This window comes from Hemibagrus wyckioides, linkage group LG01, assembly GCF_019097595.1.
Source record: "Hemibagrus wyckioides isolate EC202008001 linkage group LG01, SWU_Hwy_1.0, whole genome shotgun sequence".
NCBI classification, from domain to species: Eukaryota; Metazoa; Chordata; class Actinopteri; order Siluriformes; family Bagridae; genus Hemibagrus; species Hemibagrus wyckioides.
In genome coordinates, this window is record NC_080710.1 from 32,280,998 (window position 1) to 32,297,736 (window position 16,739).

At 40.8% G+C, this 16,739-nt stretch overlaps 1 protein-coding gene across 1 annotated transcript in view; it reads left to right on the forward strand.

Annotated features, from left to right (window-relative positions):
• Positions 1–16,739, forward strand: part of col11a1a (collagen, type XI, alpha 1a) — a 97,274-nt gene that overhangs the window by 22,317 nt on the left and 58,218 nt on the right. Inside the window, exons 5-11 of the mRNA XM_058399108.1 lie at positions 6,290–6,415; positions 10,049–10,138; positions 10,858–10,962; positions 13,482–13,781; positions 15,399–15,464; positions 16,363–16,404; positions 16,566–16,628. Coding sequence (XP_058255091.1) covers positions 6,290–6,415; positions 10,049–10,138; positions 10,858–10,962; positions 13,482–13,781; positions 15,399–15,464; positions 16,363–16,404; positions 16,566–16,628 — 792 coding nt within the window. The remainder of the gene's footprint in view (positions 1–6,289; positions 6,416–10,048; positions 10,139–10,857; positions 10,963–13,481; positions 13,782–15,398; positions 15,465–16,362; positions 16,405–16,565; positions 16,629–16,739) is intronic.

Below are 16,739 nucleotides of genomic sequence, written 5' to 3' on the forward strand. Positions count from 1 at the left end.
GAGTGTGTGTAGAGAGTTTATAGAGGGTGTAGAGTGTGTGTAGAGAGTTTATAGAGGGTGTAGAGTGTGTGTAGAGAGTTTATAGAGGGTGTAGAGTGTGTGTAGTGTGTATAGAGTGTGTGTAGAGAGTTTATAGAGGGTGTAGAGTGTGTGTAGAGAGTTTATAGAGGGTGTAGAGTGTGTGTAGAGAGTTTATAGAGGGTGTAGAGTGTGTGTAGTGTGTATAGAGTGTGTGTAGAGAGTTTATAGAGGGTGTAGAGTGTGTGTAGTGTGTACAGAGTGTGTGTAGAGAGTTTATAGAGGGTGTAGAGTGTGTGTAGAGAGTTTATAGAGGGTGTAGAGTGTGTGTAGTGTGTACAGAGTGTGTGTAGAGAGTTTATAGAGGGTGTCGAGTGTGTGTAGAGTGTTTATAGAGGGTGTAGAGTGTGTGTAGTGTGTATAGAGAGTTTATAGAGGGTGTAGAGTGTGTGTAGTGTGTATAGAGTGTGTGTAGAGAGTTTATAGAGGGTGTAGAGTGTGTAGTGTGTATAGAGTGTGTGTAGAGAGTTTATAGAGGGTGTCGAGTGTGTGTAGAGTGTTTATAGAGGGTGTAGAGTGTGTGTAGTGTGTATAGAGTGTGTGTAGAGAGTGTGTAGAGAGTTTATAGAGGGTGTAGAGTGTGTGTAGTGTGTATAGAGTGTGTGTAGAGAGTTTATAGAGGGTGTAGAGTGTGTGTAGTGTGTATAGAGTGTGTGTAGAGAGTTTATAGAGGGTGTAGAGTGTGTGTAGAGAGTTTATAGAGGGTGTAGAGTGTGTGTAGTGTGTATAGAGTGTGTGTAGAGAGTTTATAGAGGGTGTAGAGTGTGTGTAGAGAGTTTATAGAGGGTGTAGAGTGTGTGTAGTGTGTATAGAGTGTGTGTAGAGAGTTTATAGAGGGTGTAGAGTGTGTGTAGTGTGTATAGAGTGTGTGTAGAGAGTTTATAGAGGGTGTAGAGTGTGTGTAGAGAGTTTATAGAGGGTGTAGAGTGTGTGTAGAGAGTTTATAGAGGGTGTAGAGTGTGTGTAGTGTGTATAGAGTGTGTGTAGAGAGTTTATAGAGGGTGTAGAGTGTGTGTAGAGAGTTTATAGAGGGTGTAGAGTGTGTGTAGAGAGTTTATAGAGGGTGTAGAGTGTGTGTAGTGTGTACAGAGTGTGTGTAGAGAGTTTATAGAGGGTGTAGAGTGTGTGTAGAGAGTTTATAGAGGGTGTAGAGTGTGTGTAGAGAGTTTATAGAGGGTGTAGAGTGTGTGTAGAGTGTATAGCAGGAACAGTGGACTGCACGTGGCCCGAGGCGATGGAAAGTCAAACCTTATCGCTGCTTTTCTAAGAGCTCCACACCTCGAGGCCGTTGTTCTGCGAGAGCTCTATGATTACAGGCTTTAACTTGGTGTGAAGAAATAAAAGAAAAGAAAAGGATCTGATGAAGTGAAACACTAGAGCTCTGTTGCTGTATTTGTGTTTTCACTCTAACCTGGAAAGACACGCTGTTGTCTCCTAACATTCATCATTTCCTATAAAAATCTTTACTAATTTAGTGCTAGTTTATGAATAAACACTGAACTTGCTAACAGTGAGTTCATCTAGTGGCTAATCTTTAAAGCTAGCATTGTAACATGAGAATTCTGTACCTCTTCCTGGTTTTATCTGGAAAAATGTACAAGTTTAGAGCAAGCTAAGTTACTTGCTCTAAAATGATAACATTTTGGATGTTTCAGACTGATTCCCTGTTTCAGAATGTAATCAGCATGTGGAATAAAATCATAGCTAACAGCCATTTCAAAGAGGCTGTAGCTAATATTGCTAATTCATGAATCAAGCTAGTGTTAAGTAATATTGCTACCTTCATGGCTTATAAAATCACAGAGATTTAAGCATTGTTAATCAGTTAATCTGAAGTAATCCCAAGTGTGTGTAGATTTTGTGTAGTGTGTGCAATGTGTAGTGTGTCTGTAGACAGTGTGTAGAATGTTTCTAGAGTGTGTGTAGACAGTGTGTAGAGTGTGTAAAGTATGTGTATAGTGTGTAGAGAGTGTAGAGAGTGTGTAGACAATGTGCAGAGCATGTGCAGAGTGTGTAAAGTGTGTGTATAGTGCGTAGAGTGTATAGAGTGTATAGAATGTGTAGATTGTGTGTAGAGAGTGTGTAAACTGTGTGTAGAGTGTGTGTAAAGTGTGTAGAGAGTGTGTAGTGTGTAGAGTGTGTGTAAAGTGTATAGAGAGTGTGTAGAATGTGTGTAGAGTGTGTGTAGGGCGTATTTCACAGAGACTTTAGCTAATATTGACTCATGAATCAAACTAGTGCTAAGTAATATTGTTATCTTCATGGTAACATGGCTAATAACAATCACAGAGATTAAAAAGAGATAAAAGTCAGTTAGCCTGCTTTAAAAAACAAAACAATGCTCTTATAAATCTGCTCTGTTCATACTCTTCATTTCTAATGCTAGCTAATAGACAAGATTTTTAAAATTATTTCTCAACTATTTCTATAAACATTTAAATTAATAAATTGTATGATAACAGTATAATTACACAGGTCATCTAACCTGACAGACACGCCCACTGATCCGTCACAGACACACCTACCTCTCACACACACCCACCTGTCCTTCTCATAAACACGCCCACGAGTCCTTCTCATAGACATGCCCACCTGTCCTTCTCATAGACATGCCCACATGTCCTTCTCATAATTCAATTCCATTCAATTTTATTTGTATAGCGCTTTTAACAAAGAGCATTGTCTCAAAGCAGCTTTACATGAGACATGCCTACCTGTCTCATTCATAGACACACCCACATGTTTCACTCAGAGACACCCACATGTTTCACTCAGAGACATGCTTAGCTGTCAATATAAATAAACATGCCCACCTGTCTTATGCAGAGACACACCTGCCTGTCCTACTCATAGAAGCTCTAACCCAGGGGTGTCCAATCTTACCCGCAAAGGGCCGGTGTGGGTGCAGGTTTTCATTCCAACTGAGCAGAAGCTACACCTCAGTCTACTGAAAGCCAAGATCAGTTGATTAGCCAGTTGGAATCAGGTGTAGCTTCTTCTTGGTTGGAATGAAAACCTGCACCCACACCGGCCCTTTCTGGATAAGATTGGACACCCCTGCTCTAACCTGTCTCACTCAGAGGCATACCTACTAATGACACTAAGAGCTACACCCACTTATGTCACTCATAGACACGCCCACCTGTTTCAGCCAGATACATATCCAGCTGTCTTATATCCACTTGTCCAACAATAGATTCTCTTACTCAGAGACACGCCCACTTGTCACTCAAACACTCCTACCTGTGTCGCTCAGAGACATGCCCACTTGTGTCACTCATAGACACTCCCACCTGTGTCCCTCATCCATTTGTCTATTTCATAGACACTCCCACTTGCATCATTTAGATACATGCCCACTTTTCCAACTCACAGACACACCCACCTGTCTCACCTACAGACACGCCCATCGGCCATCAGTCTACAAGCCTCCTTTGAACAATTCTGAAACCCTATACTGTATTTTCACAGATCAAATTTCCCTCACAGAGATTCGCCTCCTTATTTCTGTGACTTTCTTTTTTTCACACTGGCATACTTTTCATTTTTGGAACAGTCTGATGGGCTCCGACATGTGTAAGTGATTTACGAGTCGCGAGCAGTGCGGCGTGTGGAAGCGATGCTGCTGGGAGTGTGTTCGGGGGATGGGTGTGTTCCTGAGGGGGCCATTTTGAGGCTGTCGAGGTCATTTAGAGTTTTTCTCCGTAGTTAGGGCAGTCAAACTCACCACACTGTTAAAATAAACTCAGCAGGGTGGTGCAGGGGCCTGAGCATGAAATCTGGAGCGGGTTTGTTCGCAAAGACACCACCTCGAGCTGCGTTCACTCACAGCAATGTGCTTCAGGTTATTCCAAACAGATGCATAATCTTCATAAGGTCATATATATATGAAGTGTCCTTAGTTTTGAAGAAAAAGATGCTAACTAGTAAGGGACTAGATATAGCCACCAGTTTATCTTTACACAAACTGGAATGGTCTGGTGGTTTGGTAATCATGTGCTTTCTATAAAGTTGTCTATATAAATGAACAAACAAAAATAATAGCATAGCTAAGCTAAGTATAGATCTGGTGGCCATCTTGAAGGAATGAAAGGGTGAAAGGGCGAGAGAGACAGAAGAAGAGAGAGCTTGTGGTGTACCACAGATACCAGCGGTGAAGAAAGCAGCAGGCCATGACATGCCCTGAGTCCTGAGTGTGTGTGTGTGTGTGAGAGAGTGTCTGTGTGAAAAGTTTTTGACAGCTAAGGTTTAATTTTGAGTAATATTTAGTATACACAGCATTTAAAGACTTTTTTTTAAAAATCCTGTCAGGTTATCTTAAATTAGCTAATGGAAATTAGCCCTGAAACATGAAATGAAGGTTTGCTCAGAAATACTGTCAAGTTAGCAAGTATTAGCTAACTCACTAGAGTAGTTTGTATTACTAAAATTTATAAATTTGACTTAGAAATCCTCTCAGCTTAGCTGCTGCAGGTTAGCTAGTGTTAGCAGAGAATAATACTCCTGTCAGGTTAGCTCATGTTACCGAGTTTAAGCAGTTCAGATTAGAAATATTAGCAAATATAATTTGATTAAAGATCAAATCAAAAATCCTGTCAGGTTAGCTAGCTTAGACAGTGCAGATTAGAAATATTTACAAATATGATTTGATTGAAGAAATATAAAGCCTGTTAGGTTAGCTCATGTTAGCTAGCTAGTGTACTCTAAGTGACACAGTTAGAAATCCTCTCAAATATCTTTCAGGTGAGCTCATTTTATCTTGCTAGCAAATGTTGGCAGTATAGGTTGAAGAAAGCTAATTGTGTAAGGATTTATAAATCCTGTCAGGTTAGCTAGGTTTCGCTAGTACAGGGTTTAAGCTTTCATCAGTATGATTCTTTTTTAATAATCCTGTCAATGTTATGGAGGAAAGCTTCATCGTTAACTGGTTAGAGAAAATAAAAATCCAGTTAGAGCGAGAGTAATGAGGGAAAAGTGGAGAGTTTGAGAAAAATGAAGATAGAATTTTTAGTTGATAACCCAGCAATTTATTTGAGTTTCTTTACTTTTTCTTTACTGTTTGCTTTTGTTTTCTGTCATTTTACTCTGGATAATTGTTTCCCACACTCGCCATTTGTGTGTGTTTGTGAGTTGTGTAGCTCAAAGGACATTTGACTCCAGATATTTTGTGAGATTGTTTATGCCGTTATTGGACAAAATACTGTTCCAGAGAACCAGATAGGATTTTAAATCCCCATGTGGTTTAGAATATCTCTGGCAACGTAAGAGAGGACGTTTGTTACTGTTCATCAGGACTTGGTTTGCTTGAACTGCAGCATGGTGGTTTAGTGGTTAGCACTGTCGCCTCACAGCAAGAAGGTCCTGGGTTCAAATACCAGGTTTGAACAGGCAGGGTCCTGTGAGGAGTTTGCATGTTCACAGTCCAAAAACATGTACATTAGGTTGATTGGTAATTCTAAATTGCCCATAGGAGTGAGTGTGTGTGGTTGTCTGTCTATATGTGTGGCCCTGCGATGGACTGGTGACCTGTCCAGGGTGTACCCCTGCCTTTCACCCAATGTGTGCTGGGATAGGCTCCAGCAGATTCCTGTGAGACTAGTTAGGAATAAAGTGGGTATAGAAGATGGATGTTATTTATTTTTTGTAAGGTTTGGCTAGTTTTATTTAGTTACTTTATATTTATAAAGAAGTTAAGGCAGTTATTAACTTGAGAGACTAACTAGTACTAACCTGGAGGGGGGCGTTACACGGATATGATTTAGGAATGGATTCATAAATCCTGTCAGGTTAGCCAATTTTAGCAAGCTAACAATCCAAACGTGGAAATATGACCTCTTATGTGAATATCATTCAATTCTTCAAGGCTTCTTGAGCAAAATATATACACCCTGCTGTGTATTGTGTGTTTGTGTCATACCTGGTTTTCATCTGAGCTCCTTCAGGTGTTCCTCTGTCCTGATGGGACATGTTTAATTTCAGCTCCTATAAACCATAGAGCAGTAATTTACTGGGTCTGGTTTTCCGTGAGCGTCTGACAGAAATGTCTAATACTGCTCGACTGTATGCTTATCCGATATGATTTACGGTGTTGAGGACTGTCATCTTGTCACCGCATGATCTTTATGGGATTCCTTCCTGCTACATAGTTTATATCAGGTGTTATTAAATGCACAAAACTAAACCTCCATATCTTTCCCTCTGTCTCTGGCAGGGTGATATCCAGCAGCTTCTGATCGTCGCTGACCCCAAAGCCGCTTATGATTACTGTGAACACTACATGCCCGACTGTGACACGCCCCATAAAGACATGCTGCAAGCTCAGGAACCGGAAGAAGAGGTCAGTATCCACATCACCCGAGGACTTTCAGGAACTGATAACAGATTTGCGGCTTAATCTTACAGGGCTGCGCTAATATACTAATCTATTCTGTCATAATAAGCAAATCTTAATATATTATACGATTAAGAACTACGAGGAATGTAGACATACTTAACTGACCTTTTTTATGGAAATCTTGTACAATGACAACATGTGGCACCTGGAAAAGTTTTCGATAAGTGACCGGTCGAAACTAGCACTCGTAACCATGACAGTGATCATAATGCTTAATATGCCAGCGTCTTGAAACTCCATCTTGCTTGTATTTTCCTGATGTTAGGATGCTTCGGGTGTGTTATGTTGCTTATACCACAGTTGCATTGATTGTTGTCATGGTTACCCAGCATAACAAGTGGTGATTAAGACCAGTCACCTGTCTGTGGCAAAGATATAAGCATAATCATTTATATCATTAAGAAAAAGATTTCCATGTATATTGATTACTGTACCAAAGCTACATTGATTGTTGTCATGGTTACCCCGAACAGACACCCCAGGCACACATTTACACCTGTGCTTGAAGTTTTTTTCAGTGCAAACCTGTGGATCAGTCAGTAACTTCCTATGCCTGTGGTATTAGCACAGATACAAGTATTAAAAAAGGAATAAGCCATTTCTAGATGCCACATACTGTCTTATGAAAAAGAAACAGTGAGAGCAGACAAAGTTCTAGCAGCTTTATATATCATTTTATATACTATATGATATTTTATAAAGTTGTTTCATTTTAAAATTTAAAAAATAAAGGTGCTATTAAGAACCAAATAAGGTTTTTTTTGCAGTGATGACCTAGAAGAACCATTGTTGGCTTCCCAAAGAACCGTTCAGTTAATGATTCTTAAAAGAAACCTTTCTTTCTTAGTGACATAACACTTTTATAATCTGGAGAACTTTTTTCCACTACAGAGAAACTTTTGCGCAATGGAAATGTTCCATGGATGTTAAAGCTCCTTCATAGACACACATTATACTCTGACAAAGAACCATAAAAGAACCTTTAATTTAAAAAAAAAAAGTGTAGTATTGATTCTATTGTGTTTTTAACCACTTTCATTTCAAATCTACAGGATGATAAATTCCTCCTAAAGACATTACAGAGTTTTTAGAATGAGCCTTCTGCTTAAGAATGAAGACTTCTCCTGTCTGGTCGTGTAGAGTCATGTTCTTGTACGGCTCACATGTTTTTTCCCCCCTTTGGGATGATGTACATGGTAATGTACTGGAACACAAAGAAAAAGCTGGTGTGTTGATGAACAGCTGAACGTTTTCTGGCAGCGAGCTCGGTGTTTCTCACGGTTTTATTCAGCAAATGCATTCTGCAGATTCTCAGCTATTCGGATATCTCGGGAGGAAGTTTCGGCACGTGCCGTAGAAACGCAGCCAGCAGCTGCTGCAATTACGGTGTGTTTTTATGTGAGTGTGAAATAGACAGTTTGCATAGCCATAAATTTACATGTTCAAGGTTTATTATACTGAATGCTGCTTGAGGGTTGTGTAAGAATTTAGGTTTATTCTCGGATTAAGATGCGATGGTTATTTCTGTTGAGCGCTGACCGGTGCTCTTGTGGTACTCATATAGATCAGAATGTACAGCTGCGTCCTCAGTGATGTTCCAGTGTTGTTTTGTTGTGACAGGAACAGAACCACATACTGTAAGTGTTAAACTGTCAACAGATTAAGCAGAAATGTTGATTTGATGTCTTGAGTCTGATACAGGAACAGGAATAAGCATCATCTATTCATCCATTTTGGGTGGATGACTGAGACTGACATAGCCTTTACCAAGTCTTGCACTAATTGTGTGGTCTTAGCTAGGCTTACCTAGGTCTTTCTGTGTGATGTATTTTTGACAGGGTTTTGTTGAATGTGAGTGGGTCTTTTAGATGGAATAAGACCTTACTGGACATATCTGGGTCTGGATATCCTTGGATCTGTTTTGTATCTTGCTAGGATTTGGTAGACTGGCCAGTGAAAAGGTTATGTAGGTTTGGGTCTTGGTTGTGCCTGGCTAGTCTTGGTTAGGCCTTGCTAAGATTAGCTGGTCATGAGCTGGTCATAGACCTGCATAGTATTGACAAAGCCTTGATGATCTTAATAGAGTTTTAAATAGGCATTAGTAGGACATGTTGGGTTTGTTTGGGACTGACTAGGTCTTGGTGTAGGGAGATTTTGGCACCTGCTGGGCCTGGTCAGGAATGGCAAAGATTTGAATAGTCTTTGCTAATTTTGTGAAGACTTTGTAGTCCTAACCCTGACTTGGCTGGGATCTGGTAGACTTGGATGATGACAAGGCCTTTCTGGCTTTGGCTAGTCTTGTTCTGGATAATGACTAGACAATGCTGCTTTGGAATTTTGTTTGGGTTTGCTTTTGGACCTTGTAGACCTGTATAATGGCTAGGTCCTGCTAGGTATGGGCTTAGTTGTGCCAGGCTAGCATTGACCAAGTCGTATTGGGCTTGGCTGGACCTTCCTAGTTTTGGCTAGATCGTCCAGGCCTTGGCTGGACTCGGCTATTCCTTTTAGCCTTTTCTGGACTTGTTTAGGTATGGAAAATGTCAACTAAGCTTGCCTACGCATGGTTGCCATTACCTAGATGAATCCAGCCAGTACAAACAAGTCAGTTTTAACAGCAGGGAAGCAGCTTTATGAGCTCCTGCACAGCTGAAAGGGGACTAAAGTGCACTCGTGCATGATGGATTAAGGTCATTAGGAGAACAGAGGCTCTAAGTTAGGTTCATCTGTACTGCCACTGCTGTTACTACGACTTCCCATGCTGGGATAGAAGAGTGACAATGGGTCAGAACTAATAAATACCTCTCATATCTAACAGCTTCTATTGTTTAGACAGAGAAAAATATATTCATGCCTATATTCATTGATTATTGTATATTGTAATGAATGAATGCATGTTTTGTGCTTTTGTATAAACCACTCTGTAAAGGACTGATGCTATTGCTGACCCACTTTACACACTGACTCAGCACACTTCCTATAACAAATCAAATCTCCACATTCCATATACAAGGCCATGTGTCTTGTTTATATTTTCCTCCAGGGCCTTTTTAGAAAGAAAAGGATAAGAGCACTTGTGCTCTTATCTAATTTCATTAAAATACCATCAGTCCAACCATCCTGATCTCTCTCACAGGATCAGGTGCTACAAAAGATTTTATAATGTATTTTTGTGTGTTTTTAAGTAGAGTTGGGTGTTACAATACAATACATACAATGAATCATGATATTGGTTTACAGACTAATTGAAAATCAGTCAATCAATCCATCACTACATCGCCCAGCTCCACTTTGAAACAGAACTTCTTGAAGAAAGCAGCATCTAATTGTGTGGAAGTAAAACATGTCATGCATTTGATTGAACTCACAAACAGGATACTACTGGACCACAGATGCATTCGGATGATGCTTTCAGAAATTGGTTATTAAATTCATGCTAAGCTTAGCATTTTAGAACAGTGCTAACAGAATGTAACACCCATCTGGGCTTGTTACATCAGAAGAAATGTTTTGTTTTATACTTATATTTTTAGACTTTCTACTAACCTTCCCCTGACCTCATTTCCTCCTTCTGTCCAGTACGCAACTGCAGTAGATTACGGAGAGTCGTATGATTACTATGACGCAGCGATTCCCACCGACACGCCAAATGAATTTTCTGAAACTCAGGTAAAAAAAGAAATAAAGCCCCTCTAGAAATCCAAGTGGTGCATGCCTACGACTGTCAGTGTGGTGTCTGGCCATGTGGCGTCTCTTGTCTATGTCTCGAATGTTATTTGTTGACATCTTTACATTTTTCAGACTATCCATTCAATGTCCACCTGAGGGAACAACCACCTCTCTCTCTCTCTCTCTCTCTCTCTCTCTCTCTCTCTCCTCATGCTAGCTTCTTTGTTCTTTGTCATGTCTTGCTTGCTTGTTCCTGATGTTTTGATGTCTTGTGTCTTTTGTCCCTGTGTCACCATCACCGTCCCTCCCTCCAGCGAGTCAAGCGTAGTGTCTCCAAATCCAAGAGGACCACAAAGTTCACTAAGTCCAAACCCAAGCCTACATATAAGTACCAGGCCTCAGTAAAGAAACCATCTAAAACGAGATCTGGTTTCCAGGCAACAGCGCCAGCGAGGAGACCCGGTTCAAGGGTAAACGATTTAAAAAAAAAAAAACAGTAGTCCAACTACGATGGCATGGAGATCTCTCCTCTACTCTTCTTTTCTCTGTCTCTTTTCTGCTGAGGGAGATCTCCGATGCCTGAGGTCCTCTAATCTGAGCAGAAAGACAGGCAGGTCTAGAGGCCTATGGATCACCTTGTAGTGTGCACGTCTGTTAATCCTTTCTTTCTCATATTTCCTTCTTCTTCTTCTCCTCTTTCACTCTGACACCCGCTTCAGCTAAACAACTTAGACGGCGAGTTCTATACTGAAACTGAACTTGACTACGGGACTGTAGATGCTTCTAAAACTCAGTCTCCTGATGCCACTCCTGGACCCAATGAGGTAAATCTTTTACTTCTTCTTATTTTGTTTGGTTTTGTTTATTAAAAGAATGACACAGGCTTTAGAAAGTGGATTAGTCCTGAGAGACTAATGAGTCTAAAGCCTAGGAACTGGTAAATAAACTGGTATGAATTGGCAAAAACCAGAGGCGATTCAGAAGGATTGCTGTGTGTTTTTTCTTTCCTGGTTGAAGAAAAACAATCCACTTTGTATGTCCATGTTTTTAACATGTTCTTCATCTCAGTGGATTGCCCCTGCTTTGTGTCCTGCTTTCTGATGTCCATTATGGCTCCAAACTCTCATACTACATAATAGAATGGTGTAGAAATTAGCTAAATTAAAAATACATCACTAATGAACTGATTATTTAGCATAATGGCTCATATTATACACAACTGCAGCATTCCATGTTAAGGAAGGAAACTAGCCATGCTAGCATTACTAATCAGATGCTATAAAAATGTATTTTAGGACATCTTGTTTTCCAGTTTTATCCACATGTGACTCAGGACGGGCAAATAGTTACTACTCAATAAAGCAATCAGTGTAACAGTGCTAATCAGACTAGCAGGACCAGCTACATGTACTTTGTTCATCTAAAGCTAATAACTCGGTATTTCCAACCCCAAGTAAGGAAGAATCGTCTCAACTTAGAATTCCGACTCGGAAAGTGTCCTCAGCCTCGAGCTCAGCAGGTCAACATGGCCACTCATGTAATCAACTCTGTAAACATCTCTTCACTACTGTAATGAGTTTATAGTTGCATATACATCAAGGATTCTCTCTTGTTAGCCTGGCTAGCTTGTTGCTAATAATACAGTAAACATTTTCAGGGACGCAGACATGTTTTTTCCCACCTTTGTAATTTGAATGCTTAAAAATGATGCAGTCCTGAGTTCAGACGTCTGAGTTAACTCAAACGCAGCACTTCTAGCTGGTTTAGCTGCTAGCCTTTTGTTAGCCAATGATGCAGAGACTTAGTATAACTTTCTACTGAAATAGCTTGGTTTTAGTTAGCAAGCAAAGCTAAAAAACATTAAATACAAACTTAAAATTCTTGGGACTTGAACCAAATGCAAAATTCATTGATTTTATTGGTATTTTATTCTAATGTTAGTAATATTCAGGCTGTTAACTGATTACACACACACACACACACACAGTTTGCCGTTTTGCCTCAGCCCTGCATCTCAGACTTCATTCATTTCTGTCTTTCTTCACATGAATTCCTCACTATCATTATTCTCTATGTGAAAAAGACAGGGATGTGCTCCGGTCACTCAGTGTCTCCGGACAGCAGCAGACCGACTATAATGAAGTACGATGCTGGTTATATAACCGAGCTGACCCGCTTCCTGTCCCTGAGTACAAATAAACGAGTGAAATGAATCTCCGCCTGATGATAATGTGGAGTTTGTTCACTGATTAATTTCCCAGGACAGGAACCGTGTCACCTCTCGCTTTCAGACCTCCACTGCTGGAATTAATTCATGGAAATTTATGCAAAGTTGATGTGTGACTCTGCAGTACAACATGAATACAGGAGTCTTACCTGCTGAACTAACCGCCATTTTTATATCGCTCACCTCTCTTCCCCTTCATGTCCCTCCTCCTGTCTCTCTCTTTTTTCCTCTCTTTCTTCTCCTCATCTTTGCGTTTTGTTCCTTTCATCTACACTTCCCCTCCATTCCCTCACATCCTTTTTCATTTCATTCCTTCATCTCCTCTTTCCACTCTTTTATGAACCTTCTTGTTCCTCTTATTCCTTCACTTCCTCTTTTCCTATATTCTTTCATCTCCTCTTTACTTTCATTTGTTCATCTCCTCTTTTCCTATATTCTTTCATCTCCTCTTTACTTTCATTTCTTCATCTCCTCTTTCTTTTTATTTCTTCACCTCCTTTTATCTTACATTCTTTCACCTTCTTGTTTCTCTTATTCCTTCATTTCTTCTTTCCTTTCATTCTATCATCTCCTCTTTCATTCCTTCACTTCCTGTTTCCGTTCATTCCTTCACTTCCTCTTTCCTTTCGTTCTTTTACTTCATCTTTCCCTCCATTCCTTCACTTCCTCTTTCTTTTCATTCCATCACCTTCTTGTTCCTCTTATTCCTTTACCTCCTCTTTGCTTTCATTCCTTCACTTCCTCTTTCCTTCCATTCCTTCATCTCCTCTTTCTTTCCCTTTTATAAACCTTCTTGTTCCTCTTATTCCCTTTCGTTCCTTCACTTCCTTTTTCCTCCCGTTTCCTCACCTCTTCTTTCCTCTGATTCTTTAACCTTACCTCTGTTCACCTGTCTCACCTTCACCTCCTCTTTCTTCTCTCTGTTTCCTTCTACATCCTATTTCCTCCCTTCTTACCATCACTTCCTTTCCCTTTCCCTCCTATCTTCTTATCCTCTTATCCTTCTCTTCCTCTACTTCCTGTTTCCTCCTTTCCCCTCCTGCCCCACCTCCTCCCTCACCCCCTCCCTCACCCCCTCCTTCTCCCACCGCTGCTTCACTGCTTGGCAATAACAAGGCTGTGGAAGAGGAGATTGTGGGTGATTCAGTCACTGATCTGCCCCATGCTGCGGTGGATCCCACAATCGCCCCCGAGCACAACGAGCCCAGCGCTACGGCCGGAGCGGACGCGTACGACTTTAAGGAGTACGACCTTAAGGAGTACGACGTGGGCGAGTTTGACAAATCTCACTATGACTTTGCTGCATATGAAGAGTTCGGTAACGCTGGCCCAAACCCCGTACCCAGTTACGAGGACGAGTTTGGGCCTGGCGTGCCCGCTGAAACCGGCACTGAAGAAGCGCAAGTCAAATCGGAAGTAAGTATCACAACGTAGTGTGTGTGTGTGTGTGTGTGTTGCACATTGCTTGGTCTAACAAGACGCTTGGCATGACGTATCCATCTCTGTTGTAAGTCCAGACCTGGAGATTAATTTATTAGTAGCTAGCCTTCCTAGCATGAACTTTATCAAATACAGTGTAGAAATGAAAAGTACATCGTGTTTCTCTCACCGTTGTTTGTTATTTAACGCTACAAGGCTAATGCAACAAGAAATAAACAACACTCATAGCTGCCAGTTTAGTTTCCTTCATCAATAAATCATCACATACTCAACTGAAGAAAGTTTAGTGCCTCTGTTTGGAGCTGCGTTATCACCTGAATCAGTTTAACCCTACAGTCTCCGCCTTCACACTCTGGGACACGCCCCCTACAGAGTCTGAGTGACATCAACATGTTCAGAAGAAATTTGTGCTCAAAATGGTGCTCCAGTCCTGGTGTTTTTAAATATCACTGTGTGGCATACAGATCCCAATGCTAAACTGGTAGCTATACATTATAATTAGCTGTTAGCGACACTAGCCTTGTAGAAGAAATGTCAAAGCTGGAAACTGGGAAAAATACTGCGCTCTCACAAAAGGTAAGACCACCAATAAGTAAAATCTGATAAGAGGGCTGATGGGCGTACATTCCTTTAACCACACACACACACACACACACACACACACACACAGACACACACTCTGAATGAAGCCCTGTTCAGTTGCTGCTCCTCTGGCTGAGCTCGTACCCAGCGGCCTGTCAGGACTCTATTTGCCCCCGTTAGCCTGGAGGCACAGCAAGATAGGTAGCTGTGTGTTCTAACCTGCCCCTACACACACACACACACACACACAGTGCTCTTATTAATGTCTGAGTCCAGCAGAGAGAACTGCTTTTATTTAACCAGTTATTTAAATATAAATTATGATTTTTGAGATTTTTTGAAATAGCTGTTTAATGCTTTAATGTCACCAGCAATAAGATCAAAATTATTTGGACCATTTCATATTGATTCATTATCCTACAGTAGAGTGAAATTCTTCACAGATCTCAACATGTCAATCTTCAACATGAAGATTTCGGGGTAATTCTGCTCCGTTCAGCCCTCTTAGTGTCTACGTCGTGTTATTGATCACATGCCTCCTCCTTTTTTATTACGCATGCCGCTGTATGCATTCAAATAACTTTAATAATGAATTAATAAAGTTACGAAAAGTTACTGTAAAGTTACGAACTCGCTGTAATGTGTAGAGTAGTGTGGGATTTCTCTCATGTCTGACCTGGTTTGACCTTTTCACAATTACATCTTTTTGTACAACGAATTGGACAGTAAAACACTTCAGGATGTGAAGTCCATCCTGCGTGTTGTTTAATTCCTCTTACACCACAGTGATGTCATAGTCTAGCCATCATTCCTTCACCAGGTTCTGACCAATCGGAGGTCAGAATCTAACAGCACCGTGGTGGACGCATTTAATTCTGTATAAAATGCTCTCGTTCATGTCGTCTTCTCGCACGTGCATGCGGCTGAATCTCTTCATCTACAGCTAGTTTCTCCTCTCACCACGCGCTCACACGCTCTGATGTTGACCTTTGACCTGGTTTGTGTCCTCAGGTCGGAGGTGGCGCGGCTTTTCTGGGACAGAAAGGAGAGAAAGGAGAACCAGCCGTCATCGAGCCGGTGAGTCAGGATGGAGGTTCATGTTAAGTTACCATGTTTAGTTAGCATTTGTTCACTAAAAATAGCAAGCATTACATTTCTGGTATTTAGCAGACGCCCTTATCCAGAGCGACTTACAGTTTTATCTCACTTTATACAACTGAGTGTTAAGGGCCTTGCTCAGGGGACCTGGGATTCAAACTCACAACTTTTCAATGAGTAATCCAACACCTTAACCACTAAGCTACCACATCCCAGCTCTAAAGTATCTAGTGTCTAGCAAGTAGGTGATGTTTTAGTACTTTCACTAAATAAAGCTAGCTAATGATGGTATTAAATGTTTAATATGACTAGCTAGCATCTTGCGTTATCATTGATGTAGCTAGTTCAAGATAAATAGATAAATAACCACATAGCTTTTTTCAGGAGGCTTCATTGTGTTAGATAAACATGGCCTACACGACATCCCTACACGTTTTTTTTTTGCTGTCATGACAACCCCAGATGTTGATACCGATAGCGATATCGCATGCGTGAATTCTGACATGACCTCCATCCGCTCTTCATTATCGCACACATACAAACACAGCTGAATAAAAAGATGGACTTTTCATGTCCATGCTATCCTGGAAAGATCAGATCCATCACGTTAAGGCAGAAAATTCGACTCACTTCACCATGGCAACATGAACATAACTAGCGTACAGATGACATCAACGAGGGGGCGTGTCAAGCAACACACTGTTACTTCATCTTAACAGGAAGCAGAAGCGTGTTCAAACACAGTATTCTGAAAATCAACCATGATTTTAAATGTGTTTTTTGTTAGACTATGACACCAGGTGATGTCCTGATTCCTTACCTGTAACTTTATTTATTTATTTATTTATTTATTCATTTATTTATTTATTTATTTAAGGGAATGCTGGTAGAAGGTCCCCCAGGTCCGGCTGGTCCTGTTGTAAGTATTTTTTTTATGTGTTATTGTTTCTTAAGTGCTGTAGATAATAATCTGGCAACCCAGTGTACACACACACACACACACATACACAAATATGGCATTACTGAGGCCCGTATACACACACTTCCAGTAAAATATCTGCCTTTGCTCTGACTGTTCAGGGTCTTCCAGGACCCCCTGGTCTACAAGGCCCCCCTGGAACATCCGGAGATCCTGGTGACAGGGTGAGTGTTTATTTCTTTTGCCGTCCAGCATACAGAATACAGACCACTTGATGACAGAAGGGGATTTTTCTCAGCACACATCCAGGGACTGTTGAGGCCTAAGGCACTGTT